General features: G+C 39.3%; 1 protein-coding gene across 4 annotated transcripts in view; it reads right to left on the minus strand.

The window, feature by feature from the left end:
* The window catches only part of LOC146322667 (phospholipid-transporting ATPase IH-like), a 50,818-nt gene that overhangs the window by 7,475 nt on the left and 30,024 nt on the right, over window positions 1-13,319 (minus strand). For 2 of the 4 annotated variants that reach the window (XM_084724726.1, XM_084724725.1), the window contains exons 16-30: window positions 13,093-13,166; window positions 12,866-12,969; window positions 12,322-12,503; window positions 11,623-11,856; window positions 10,852-11,017; window positions 10,652-10,754; window positions 9,010-9,155; window positions 8,555-8,614; window positions 7,635-7,762; window positions 6,666-6,801; window positions 6,110-6,133; window positions 3,969-4,034; window positions 3,619-3,722; window positions 3,360-3,525; window positions 1,660-1,774 (exon numbers count right to left, since the gene is read on the minus strand). In XM_084724726.1, the coding sequence (XP_084580852.1) occupies window positions 1,697-1,774; window positions 3,360-3,525; window positions 3,619-3,722; window positions 3,969-4,034; window positions 6,110-6,133; window positions 6,666-6,801; window positions 7,635-7,762; window positions 8,555-8,614; window positions 9,010-9,155; window positions 10,652-10,754; window positions 10,852-11,017; window positions 11,623-11,856; window positions 12,322-12,503; window positions 12,866-12,969; window positions 13,093-13,166 (1,771 nt within the window). In that variant the 3' untranslated portion in view covers window positions 1,660-1,696. The remainder of the gene's footprint in view (window positions 1-1,659; window positions 1,775-3,359; window positions 3,526-3,618; window positions 3,723-3,968; window positions 4,035-6,109; window positions 6,134-6,665; window positions 6,802-7,634; window positions 7,763-8,554; window positions 8,615-9,009; window positions 9,156-10,651; window positions 10,755-10,851; window positions 11,018-11,622; window positions 11,857-12,321; window positions 12,504-12,865; window positions 12,970-13,092; window positions 13,167-13,319) is intronic. The other 2 variants (XM_084724723.1, XM_084724724.1) reach the window with 1 other exon arrangement.

The following is a 13,319-nucleotide window of genomic DNA, read 5'->3' on the forward strand; positions in this document are numbered from 1 at the left end:
AGAGAAAAGGACCCACCCCCTCTATAGCTATAAATGGCTAACTTTTAAGGTATTGAAAACATAACAATTATATATTATATAACCATAATACACTGATGAATAAAAGTAACAAATACTATATTCCATTTCTGCCATATTTGGCCAAAAACCTAAATCTTACACACCAGGCCATTAAGATGTGATTATATGTTGCTTTTACAGGTTCTCAAGCAACTTATTTTAACCATCAGGTGGTTACCTTGCTCACTCGACAGTGGAACACAGAGCGAAAAGGTTGGACTCAGGAGCGTTCAGTTGGTCAGCTGTTTTTGTTTCTTAATCAGATTTGACTCCCCAACATACATTTTGTGATTTTGTGTGACAACTACGACCACTACTGAACTGAAAAACTACACACAGTTTAAGTGTGTTCTTGATATTTAACCAAGAGTATATACTTCAAAACATTGTTCTGGTTGCCACAGATCTTTGGCAAAATGAGGTTGCCAACCACACTTCTGGGGTTGCAAATCTTTTCTATAAATCACATTTAGGTTATCTGATAGCATGATATTATTATATTATGGTTATTTTTATACTATTACTTAGATCCAACAATAAGTTAGGCTTAAATGTGTCACCTGTGTGGATTGAGACTGGAAAAAGGAATCCATCTCATTTTGGTCACTGGTCTTGGAATGACTTACAGGCCAACCTCCCTCATCTCTCTAACCAGTAATAAACAAAAACTAACTTAAGTTTTTATTACAAAAGGCTCTTGGTACGACATATAATTTAATTTATCATGCATGGACATTATTGTATTATTCTGTACTGCTATTTAATGGACGTGCATTTGGTTCATAATTTTGCTGCCTTCTTGGCAAGGTCACCACTGAAAGATATTTTATCTTATTATCATCATCATCATTATTATTATTATTATTATTATTATTATTATTATTATTATTATTTATTTATTTACTTTAACCTGTTAATTGAATAAATAAAAATTATCTCAATTGATCGTTTAGTATATAAAATGTCAGAAAATAGGGAAAATTGACTCCTAAATTTCAAGAAGCTCAAAATGTCTTGTTTAGTTCATCCAAAGGCCAAACTTCAAAAAATCAACTTACAGTGACATAAAAAAGCAAAAGTTAATCTGCCCATCAGACAAACTGGAGCTTTTTGAATTGTTCTTTAAAAACTGCCCATACAATGAATCATTTATGGAAACACTTGATAATTTTTTGATTTTGATTTATCAGTTAATTCACTATTCTTTTCAACTGTACACTAAGTAATACACATCACACTGGTGCTTTTCATGGAATAAATTCTGCAGTCTAATCTGTTTCTTAGAAAACTGTGGTCTCACACATACCAAAATCATTTTAAAAAATTCATGCCAAGGTGACAACATGAAAGGCATGGTATAGTGCATGCAATTCTTAAAGAGGAAATATAAAACATGAAATATATAATGGAAAGTTGACTTCACAAATGGGAGGAAAAATGTGTAGAAGAAGATGTAAAGTTCTAACCTGTCCTACAAGCTGAACACTGTGTCACTAGTAGCGCCCTAGCAGTTAGTTTCACATTAAGCGCGGTGTTGAGACAGTGATAAGTGGTTTACACTGGGACATGCCACCATGCATACAGAGATAAGAGCTTCACCTCCTCTTCCCGCTCCTCTCTCGTCTCTCGTGGCCAATCAGAAACTCATTCTGCTGGAGGACTGAGAAAGCATGAAGATGGTGGACGGCTCCACAGTAAGGCACGGGCGAGTGGACTGCAGTTACCCCAAAAGAGCAAGCGAGTGCAGAGGGCAGAGTCACAGGCACACAGGGGCAGCGAGGGAGAAACGAGGAGAGATGAGAGAGTAATGAAGAGGGAGGAAAAAAGGAAATGAAATGAAAGGAAAAGAGAGGGAGGAACAATGATAGATGGTGAGAATTTTGATTATGGTGGTCCATTATAGTGCAGCAAGAAGGGAGAAAAGAGAAGAAAGCACAGCAGGAAGAAATCTGTCATTCATTTTTCCATTCATGGTGAAGCTTGCTTCACGGGAAGGTGAGGCTAAGCCACAGGGAACGAGAAGTCATTCTAAAACACGCCGTTGCTCAAAGCTATTAGACATCGTAATGGTCTTCCTGGATGATTAATAGAGTGGAATAGATTTGCAGCCTACTCATATGGGTTATTACAGTCAAAATATTACAGGGAGAGTTCAGATTTTTGGAAGTAGGGTTGTGCCATCCATATCCATAGTGTTTTGCCTACAGTGGATGGTGGTCGATACGACCCCAGTTTGGAGAGGCAGGATGGGGGACAGGCATGGAAGCTAAGCAATGTATCGTTGACACATCAGCAGCAAAATATATTTTAGCCACATAGAAATGGTCCACCTCAAAAAAAAATCTATATCAGTTTAAGTGTACTGTATATTTTGAATGTCTTCACTGCTTTACCTTGCCATCAGACAGCCTTTGCAGACAGGAAATGGCAATCATACAAGACAATCTGCAAAGCAACCAACCTCCTTTGGCAAAAGCACAATAAAAAAAGCTCTAGCTGCCCTGCAACCCCCACTGCTGCAGACTACACTCACTACACCCATTCAAGATTAATGAGATGACCCATGTCTACACTGGAAGTCAGAAGTGTTGATATTATACAAAACCTACCACTTAGTCATTTCTGTATACAGACTGACGTGAAAAAAAAGGCAAAGATTTTATTAAAGAAATAGACTTCTAATGATAATAATACCAAACAAACAAACAGATACACACATACACATAGTGACCTTTCACCAAAATACTGCTGTTTCTGTACATTTCAAATCTGATGCCTGTAGTGCATCATAGGATCAATTAATGTGCACCAAATGAGGCACATCCATAGCACTTTCAGTGCATTTGGATCTTTCAACTGCTGTTGGTATTTATGTGGTTATAATTAGTTTTGCTGCTGATGTTGCTTTGCTTCCCACACGGGTACTCCTGCTGCTTCTCCAAACTGGAGGCATGCTGACCACCATCTTACTGTAGGTAATACACTGACTATGGATAAGAACCTTCATACAGCACCACTTCACAACATCAGAACTATCCCTCTAAATATCAGCTAGGATTTGTGACAATTCTACTTGACAGATTAGATAATTTCAGGGTGTGAACTGAAATGTTGTGCTATAAAGGCACATTTTTAATTTTCTTAAAAACGGGAAGGCTTTCATTAGTCACGGGTTAATGGTTTTAGCAAAGCATTTAGCCACTACCAACAGAAAGGACTAAAGGAACAAATATCTAAAAACTAACTCAGGAACAAGACAATTTAAAGCTTTAACCTGGGAGGTGTTGCCAAGATCTTACCTGTGCACGTTCAGTGGCTGTGGGACACATGGCCCTGCACAGGACCTTCTTGATCACATCTGGCAGCAAACTGACTGTAATGAGCAGGATGATGCTGAGCCAGGCCGGACCACTGGACAGCATCTGCATGAACACATAATACATCCTCTGGTAGTTGAGGAAGGGCCTGAGCAGCAACAGGAAAGACAGAAAAATGGTCAGAGATGTCCTAATCAACATAAAGGCTATAGATACTGGGAAAAAGCAAAGTACATTATACCAAATGATGCCTCCCCAGAGAAGAGAGAAAATAACGTAGAAAAGTAGTGACCCCCAGATGACAAAGTGATTAATCCAGGTCCAGTGGTGTGTGTCCAAGGCAAGCTGAAACAAACAGAATATATACATAGTAAACACTCAACCAGTCAATGAAGTCAGTGACTTTGCCTTCAGGGTTTACTGTTGTGCAAACCCAGCGGCCAGTGGAGTCGATCATTTATGTAACATGCTAGTTAATATGGGTGCAGCAAGCCTGTCCATGCATACGATTAGTAATGAACTCATTTAAAACAGAGGGATTATGCAACACAAGAGACACAGAGTCTTTTTTTTTTTTTTCTGGAGACACACCTTCAGCGTAACGGTGAACACTAGCACAGTAAAGACAAGAGTCCCGAAGGTCCAGTTCCCAAACATCTGCAAGGGAAGAGAGGAAGAAGAGGGTGAGTGGCCACAACAGTCGCCCAGCATCCATGGATTGGTGAACATCCTACGGTTCTGTAGTGCTTATATGACACCAAACAGGGAAGGTGAGGGGGTGATCTGTTTGGGAAAAAAAGCTCCTTTTAACCTTTGGGGCCAATTAACTGAGGAAATTTTCACTTCACGTCTTAGCATCCACATTTTTCTACCTGCTGAAATCCTAGAAAGGTTGAGGCAGACATCCGGAGTGAACAGATGGAATGAGAGTCGGGAGGGAGAGAATGAAAAAGGGAGGAGAGCGGAGGGAGAGAGAGATCAAGACGAAGAAAACGGGAGTTTATGTAATAACCACATCTGGTTGTTGGTACCAGTGCACCTGTCTTTGCTAGAATTCCTTCATTCATTAATCCTTTAATGGATGAGAAAAACAGGGAGAATTTCCATTTTAAAGGGATAGCTCAAATTATTTAATGTGGGGTTGTGTGAGGTGCAGAGAGGGGTACCAGCACAGAAGCTTAGCAATGAACAGCTGTAGACACTTAAAAAAGCTCCACACATAAAAAAAAATCTATATCAGTTCGGTACGGTATATTTAGAATTAGGGATGTTAATGATTAATTAGTGATTAGTCAGCACATATTTTACATATTAAAAATGTATTAACCAGTAATGAATGTCCTATGTACCATGTATTTTCTCTGGAGCTCGCAGGTTTTCTCACAGTTTGGTACATTGTTTTGTTCGGTGATGCTATTTGTCGAATAATGACAGGTGGACAAGAGCAGCTGTTTTGAGCGAGCTTAACGTTTAATTACTCTGTTTATTTAAATTGTTTATGCTTCATGTGCCACTGGATTTTTTTTAGATAAAACTTAGATCTTATCAATTATTATTGAACAATAATGAATTATCGATTTTTAACATTTTCAACATACAGTTGAAAATGTTAAAAAGTGATCGATGATCAGTTGAGAAAAAATTATAAAATATGCAACCCTATTTAGAATGTTTTAACTGCATTACTCAGCCTCAGACGGCCTTTTCTACCCGTTAATCATCGTTACATGAGCCCTCTCCAAACCAACCAAACTCCACAGGCCAGATCAGTCATTTTACCTCGCAGAACACTGGAGTTGCTGGTCTACAGCTGCCAGAATCTGTTAGTTTGTTTGTGTCATTGCGTAACTTCTGTGGATCTGAACTATCCTTTTAAAACACTGAAGTCACACAATACCACAAACAAACTGAGAGACTGAGGCAGCAGTAGACTCATGTGTTCTGCAAAGTAAAATTACTGATTTAGCCAATGGAGTTTGGCTCGTTTGGAGGTTCCCCATCAGAAAAAAGCTGTCTGATGGCAGGGTAAAGTAGTGAAAATATTCTGATTTTTTTAGGTAGCTAACAATACCTTTTGTTGCTGACCTCATCCATAGCAGTACATTGCTTAGCTTCCCGGCTGGTAGTCCTCTCTGCTTGCTGACAGGCATCTGCTCTTGCTAATACACTGACTATCAATAAGTACCTGATACAACCCTACTTTAAATAATCCAAACTATCCTTATAACATTTTTTTTATGTTGTTTGTCACCATTACACAAAGAGTACAGGTTGAAAACCAGTCCAGCCACCCCTGGATGCTGGAACAGTGAATTAAAAAACCAATCAACCCCGAGAACTGCTGCTACAAATACACACAAACATACACAAATGCACAAACACGTTAGACAGAACAACAAACAGATGTTGGATCTTAATCTATAGTACATTCTAGCAATACTATTTACTACCATGACGAAACACAAGGATAATGTGGGGGAGCATCTAAGGTTTCTACCATGTCAGTGGAGTTGTTAGGATCAGGTACTGTGCAGGATTCAGGGCTTTACAGAGATTAGGGGGAATAATGGAGCACTGGAAAACTACACATTTAAATGAAAGTGCATGGATGATGTGAAGTGAGAAAGGATGAAACTGGATGAAACGGTCAAAACTGAAAGCTTAAACGGTACGACAGGAACTAAAAAAGCGTGAAAGACAGAGAGAGCTGACAGGGAGGGAGACAGGCTTACCATCTGTGTGTTGGTGGTCATAAGCTGAGGAGGAAGAAGAAGAGGAAGAAGAAGAAGAAGAAAAAGAGGAGGAGCAAAATAAAGAGAGAGGAAGCAGAGAGGGGGGGGGGGGGGGGGGAGAAAAAGAGAAAGGAATCAGGACAAAGGGTAAAATGAATTTCAGGATGTTTCAACTTAAAAAACAGGACCAAAGGCAATCAAAAACAGTTGACATGATACAAATTAACAATACAGAGAAAGATGCTATTGCGTTGTCGATATGAATGGAGATCCAATGTTGCTGACCTACAGGGGGGCCTGGGACAGACACCTTACTGTTAAAGATCCATAATAACAAAACATGACCAAAATAGTCATTGTGTAACACTTAAACTCCTCTTTCATGAGAATCTAATGGAGATGGATGGGTGTTCTAAAGAAAGCACTAACTTTGTGTCCATTATCCTCTTTTAATTTCCCTCGAACAGCCCACAAGGTAACATAACTGCTGTGTTTCTACTCGTTTCACAAAATGACAGGTCTCACTGCCTCCTCTGACACAGAGACAGAGGCTCACCTGGCCATTGCTGGTGAAGGTGGTGTTGTCAAACAGGAAGTAGGCACCAAAGAAGAAGATAACAGCGTCAAACACACCCAGGCATGTCCAATAGAGGAAGACAGGCCAGCGGAGGAGGGAGTTCTTTGCTATGTCCCTATAGAAGACAGGCAGAAAAACAAGAACAGCTGAGAATCTTCTTTATATACCTTATATACTCGTTATACCTACTCCTAAACATAATCTACTGTGTGGACGTGTAGGGAAATACTAATAAAAAAAAAGGGAAAAAAAAAAGAAATGTGAATAAAATCACTTGTAGAGAACCAACAAACCCACTCTATATCAAATTAACTAAAAATTAAAGACGAGTCAAATCATGCATGAAGCAAAAAATCAGTTATCACCCAGCAGTATCCAAAAGCTGTTTCAAATGAGAGAAAGTCAACACAATTTGGAGAGGAATTTATATGTACAAGACACAGTTACTTTATGGAGAACTGTGATGACGAAATAAAAACATGTACAACATCATATAAATTTAAACGATTGCTGTGTTTTGGATGTTTACTTTTGTCTGATTTGACTGAGTTCTATTTGGTGAAAACTGGAGCAAAAGCTAGAATATTCATGTTTAATACAAAGTTTAGTGCTGAAATATAAAAAAGGGGTAAAACTTTATAAGTATTCACTTCTTCCTACTATTTTTCAGACATGAATTGTTTATTGAGAGTTTGCTCAACAGTAGCTGTTAAGTTCATCGTTTTTTTCTAACTGTATTTTTAACAAGTTCTATATATATATATATATACACACAAACACACACACACACACACACACACACACACACACACACACACACACACACACATCTATATATGTTTAGTAAAAATGACACAGATGGTATAATTAAAGTCCCATTAAAGATAAAATTAGTATCTTAATTTATAATAACATCTCAGAACTGTGCAAACATTTTTTTGAGCTCACCTGTACAAGGATGGCTCCCTTTTGAGTGTCTCCATGGTGACGTGCTGCTCAACCAGGCTGTAGAGGAGGATGGGGAGCGAGGTGAAGCTGATGTTGTACAACGTCAAATAGGCGGTGTCGTACAGAGGCTGCAGAGGGACAAAGACAATACAGACAGCATCAGACATCTGGAAGTGAAAGGCCATGTTAAAATTTCAAGGTGCATATTTTTTGGCCGTTTGAGGCTCGCAGAACAAGCTGAAAACATTGACAAATCATCTTATAAAGTACTTATTATGAACATGACAACATGACAAATATAGCAAACACAGCAGCATAAGTTTTCATTTAGAGTGGAGGTTTAGGATTTATGAAAATTTTAAGCACAATATTCAGTCTTTTTTTAGCTGTTTTGGTCTCCACCGACTCCTGAGGAAAATCTGGTCCTTCAGCTGTGATTGTACATGTTCTTCACTGTGACCAGCTAGTTACTAACTTTGTCAGCCATTTGGTGCTGGGCAGCTACCATGAAATGGGATTATTAGTGCCGTCTGCTCTGACAGGAAGCAGGATGAATCAAAACAATGAGCCAATGCATTGAAATTATTTTACTTATAATGCACTATGATCCTTGCAAAAAATGTTGGTGAGTGACCAGCAGTAATTGTACTAAATAGTAGTAATAAGTGATGATACTTGACCTTGTAAGTGGTTAGAATGTGTTATGACTGTAGTTATAAATCATTATGAATATTTATGAGTTCTTATAACTATAATTATACATTACAAATCACAAAGTATAACACACTGTAAGTATGTTTATAGAGCATTACAATGCATTATGAACATGGGTGCCATGAAAGTGTTACCAGAACATTAATAATTTCATACTGCACTGTGTGCTTGCAGACTGCAGGCCTGACAGAGTGAGCAGTACTTACCTGCTGGGAGAACCCACAGAAGAACTGATAGAGGAACTGAGGGAAGATGAAGCATACATTCTGGAAAGATTTAAGAGGAAAAAAACAACAAATGGAGAAAGTGATAAGCTTGTGACAAGTACACGTGGAGAGATTTGAAGAATCTAAAAATGCTACTATCTACACATTTCTGTTTATGCAGAGATTGTGAGCTATAAGCTCACTGAGTGGGCCGCACAGAGCTGGCCTGCCAAAATGAAAAAATGAATCAGTTGGCAGGGCACTGCCTGCTGTGGAAGCCGCCCACACTGATCATCGTAGCCATGAATCCAGGAGAGAACGCTGCACCGGGGATTCATGAATCCCGTAATCTGTCAGAGTAGCTGCAAAATCTGGTTCTTTGTAACTCAGTGTCTCACTGGGAATTACGATAAAGTGATTAAAATGTGTGAGTACACAAGGCATTCATCTTGTACCTTGTAGAAGAAGTACTGAACAAGTTCAGCAATTCGGATGTAATAGTAGTGGCCGTGAACAAGTAGCATCTTCTTCAGGTGTTTGAACTTCGGGATGGCATAGTCACTGTTCCTTGCTGCCTGTCGGCCTTCTTTACCCATGATGCCTTGAGGAGAAACAGAGGTTGGTTACAAACAATCTGATCAGAAATGTAACACAGTCAGGAGTGCAACACAAGAAGGTTGTTTTTACCAAATTAAATATAAAGACTGAAGCCCAAAGCCCAAGCAGATAATGGTTTATCACAAATATACTGTATATATATTGTATATGTTTGCAGATATTTGTTGGGACCACTGTACTTTTATCAGTATGGGCCTCAGGCTGGACTATCCCTCCTTTGTTCTACAGACAATAGAGAACCACTGAACTCAGCTGCCCAGGATACTTTCCCACAAAAAGGATTAAAATGTATGGAATAATTCAGAGTAACATCAGACTGTGACTCTGATAATTTGTTATTGATATTATGAAGTTAAAGATTCTGAGGATTATATGAAACACAGTGTCCTGGCTGTCTTTACACGACAAATAAAGCATTACGCACAGGTGACATGTGTGTTAAAGTCATTTTAAATGTCTTTTCAGCAGCCAAGATTGTCTTTCATTAAGCCGTAGGAGCTTACAAGCACATCCTTTAGACATTTTTAATGACAAATTCCTCCCACACCAGTGGCTGCACTCTCCGTCATCTGGTTTAAAACAGGTCGAGTGACATCAACAATCTTTTATTTAGGGTAGCCTAATCGGTGCAATGAACAAGAGAAAACACATCAATAATACTCTGACATATTTTACAAAACGAACAGGCATGTTTTTAAATAACTAAAAGCAGGAATTATAGCCTACATAAGTGATTTAATAATTTAACAAAAGGGTTCCCTCATTTGAAGAGGCTTCTTTAAGCTTTTCTGTTGACAGCAGCAGCTTGTTGCGCATGTTTCCAGTTTGTTATTAATTATTTATGACTATTAAGCAGTACTCCAAAATAAACAACATGTTCAGTGCAGCATTTTTCAGTATTACTGTGTCACCAAGACAGATCGCCTCAATATTTTGGCCTTCGAGTCTCAAGTCAAATCAAGTCTCACAGCATACTTGATTTAGCTTGTATATATCATTCTTTACTACAGGTTAATGGTTAATTTGTGGGACAAACAGGACAGGATTCAGGATTCAGGACATTTGCTCATAATTCAGGTCTGTCCAGAATTATTCAGGACGTCTTGTCACCCTAATTGTAATTATGTAATTTCCAGTGAGGTTTTGTGATCAAAATGCAATGTCAGTTCTGCTGCTAAGGGTCTCTCTCACATACAATACAATAACAAAAGAGGTTTTTGAAATGGTGTGGGATCATGGGAGTTGATGAAAATCTATCCAGCATGACTTAGGCAGACATATCCTACATATCCCATGTTTTCCCAGAAGTTATAGAAACTAGCAGCTAGTCAGAAACACAGTGTTACTCTGAATAAATCATGGACTTCACTGCGTATGACCATTGTTGGAAACATTTTGGATAATATAGGTCTCGCATTTTCAGACATTTTAACATGGAAATGTTATATATTATAGCTTTAATGGATGAAATTAGCTCACCAATGCCCACATGTGCTTCCAAGATCATGCTGACATCGTTGGCTCCATCGCCAATGGCGAGGGTTATGGGGTGCTCCTTGGAAGCTTTAATTAGCTTCACGATCTGCAGAAACAAAAAAACTAATGTCAGCCACTGCCACTGTTTGTCATTTAGGAAAGTGTCTGGAGCGGATTTGTCGGGTGAAGTGCAGTCCTCTCACCTGTGCTTTCTGCAGTGGAGCCATGCGACAGCAGAGCACAGCACTACAGTTACGACAGATCTCTAGAAAGATCTCTCTGTTGTTGCCCTCCTGGCTGGGCTTCAGTACTGCAGACAGAGTGGCCCCGTCGATGATCAGACCAAAATCCAGGCAGTCTACTGACAACCTGCAACACAATATCAACAGGGAGCTTTTCATACAACCAGTTATTGATTCATTACATTCTAGAATAGAATAGAATTTGAATTAAAAATTGAGTAGCAAGCCTGTCAGTGCGCACACATGTACATATACACAAATAAAAAATATATATATATATTTTTGAAATAATATGTATTTGGTGTAATATACACTAGTAGTGCAGTTAGGAATAACTTCTACTGAGGAATAAATAAATTCTACTCAGCAACTATTTTGGCAACTGATTTTTCATTCAAGGAATAATGCCAAAATGTGATGGCTGGATGGTTTCAGCTTCTTAAATGTGATGTCAAAAAATTCAGAAAAATGTTCATCACACCTTCTTCTTTTTGCACATATAAAAGTATGTCAAAAGTTGGATAATGAGAAAAAAAATAATAAGCGAAAAAGAGTCCAGAGAGGTTGGCAAACCGCAGGCTTATACAAGGGACCTCCCCTCCTTTAGAAAAAAAAATAAATTTGTGAGAAATAGAAAAAAAACTCTTGATAATATGTACTTTTGCATTCCTTATCAGTAAAAAATGATATTTGAGGGAGTAATATATACTATAGACATCCATGATCTCATACCCAGATATAGAGCGCTGTCTGAGGACGGTCCTGTTGAGTTCAAACAGAACATCGTGCAGACTCTGCTCCTCTGTGCGTTTCTTGGTCAGCTCTAGGATCTGGGTGCTGCGACGGAACAGCTTGCTGGCGTAGCAGGTGGCCGCTGCCGTCTCCATCTTGTCCCCCGTCAGGACCCAAACCTTCATCCCTGCCTTGTGCAGTGACTCGATGGTGTCTGCAGCTTTCTCCTGGAGCCTGCACATCAATAAGTCAATAAGTGTTTCAGCCTCCAGTGGGGTAGGTAAAAGCATCCATCACAACTTCAACCAATCAATTACCAACTGGTGATAACTTATCAATGCACGACCACCCCTGTCCCTGCCCATCACCACTTTATCTAGTGGGGAGTCAAACTGTCAGGCAGCCGATCGATCAGTTAAGAAAAACTACCTCTGCAGGTCAATACTGAAGTCTACCTTATGGGAGCTCAAACAAATTTTAGCAGAAAATAAAATAGAAACAAACGGTGCAGCAGAATTTGGAGTAAGTCACCTATCAGAGCTCAGACCGAGTCTTTTTTGTCCTCATGAGTCATTACAGCACTTTGAAGACGACTTCATGCCTCATTAATCTTCCCCTTCAGTCCCCCTCCTGCTGCTGCACTGTTTTTAAATCTCTCCCTTCCTCTCTCTCTCTGTCTCTCTCTCCACAGGGACCAACCTGTCCTCCACTGCCGTAGCGCCCAACAGCACAAAGTCCCTCTCGATGATGTCATAGGCCTGCGCCAGCCTCTGCTCCCTGTCCTGCAGGGCCAGCTTGGCTTCGGTCAGGTGATGACACGCCTCCTCATATTCAGACTGCGACAGCCTTTTGTAAGCGACACACAGAGTCCGCAGCCCCTCCTGTGTCACAGCGAGAAAGAGGCGTCATATCAAACTACATGTTATCTGATGACATGTGATCCAATAAGAGAGCTTTACTTAAAAGGGATAGTTTGGATTATTTGAAGAAGGGTTGTATGATACACTCATTGTATTAACCACAGCATAAGTATTAAAAAAGAGTTAATTAATAATTTAGCGCCTACAAATGGCAGTAATTACACCTCATGTGACATTGCTTGGTTGAACAAGGACACTAAAAATTAAACTTAAAAAGAGAAAAAAATAAAGATGAAAGTGAGAAAAAAAATTGTTTTATATCTCATAAGTTGCAACCCTACATCAAACCAATTATATGTGTGATGGTCGAACTGTACACTTACGACAGCATTCTGCTCCACCCGGGCTTTCACCTGCTCCACCTTCCCAGACACCACCCTGGGAAAAATGGATGAGTCTGCCCCTTTACAAAACAGCAGGTATTCGCCTGTGATCGCACAAACACACATACAAAAACAGAGACAAAATTATAACATATCTTACATATAATAACCTGTATTAACGGAGCATTGATATATGTTTCACTTCTTTGTATGAGTGTGTATCTCACCTGAGCTGGACTTGACAATTACGCTCATTCTCCTCCTGACAGAGTCAAAGTTCAGAACATGGAGCAGCTCAAACCTGTAGCAGAGACAGTCTCTTTGTTAGCTTTCTACTTCAGTTTCAGATATTCAGTTATCTTCTTTTGTAAAGTTTTGCAAACGAAATGAAATCAGTTCTCTTCAGACTGACTCAGGTCTCCTTACACACTCTTCCTATCTTTAAGTGGACCAA

This window comes from Lutjanus erythropterus, chromosome 8, assembly GCF_056507025.1.
Source record: "Lutjanus erythropterus isolate fLutEry1 chromosome 8, fLutEry1.hap2, whole genome shotgun sequence".
NCBI lineage: Eukaryota > Metazoa > Chordata > Actinopteri > Lutjaniformes > Lutjanidae > Lutjanus > Lutjanus erythropterus.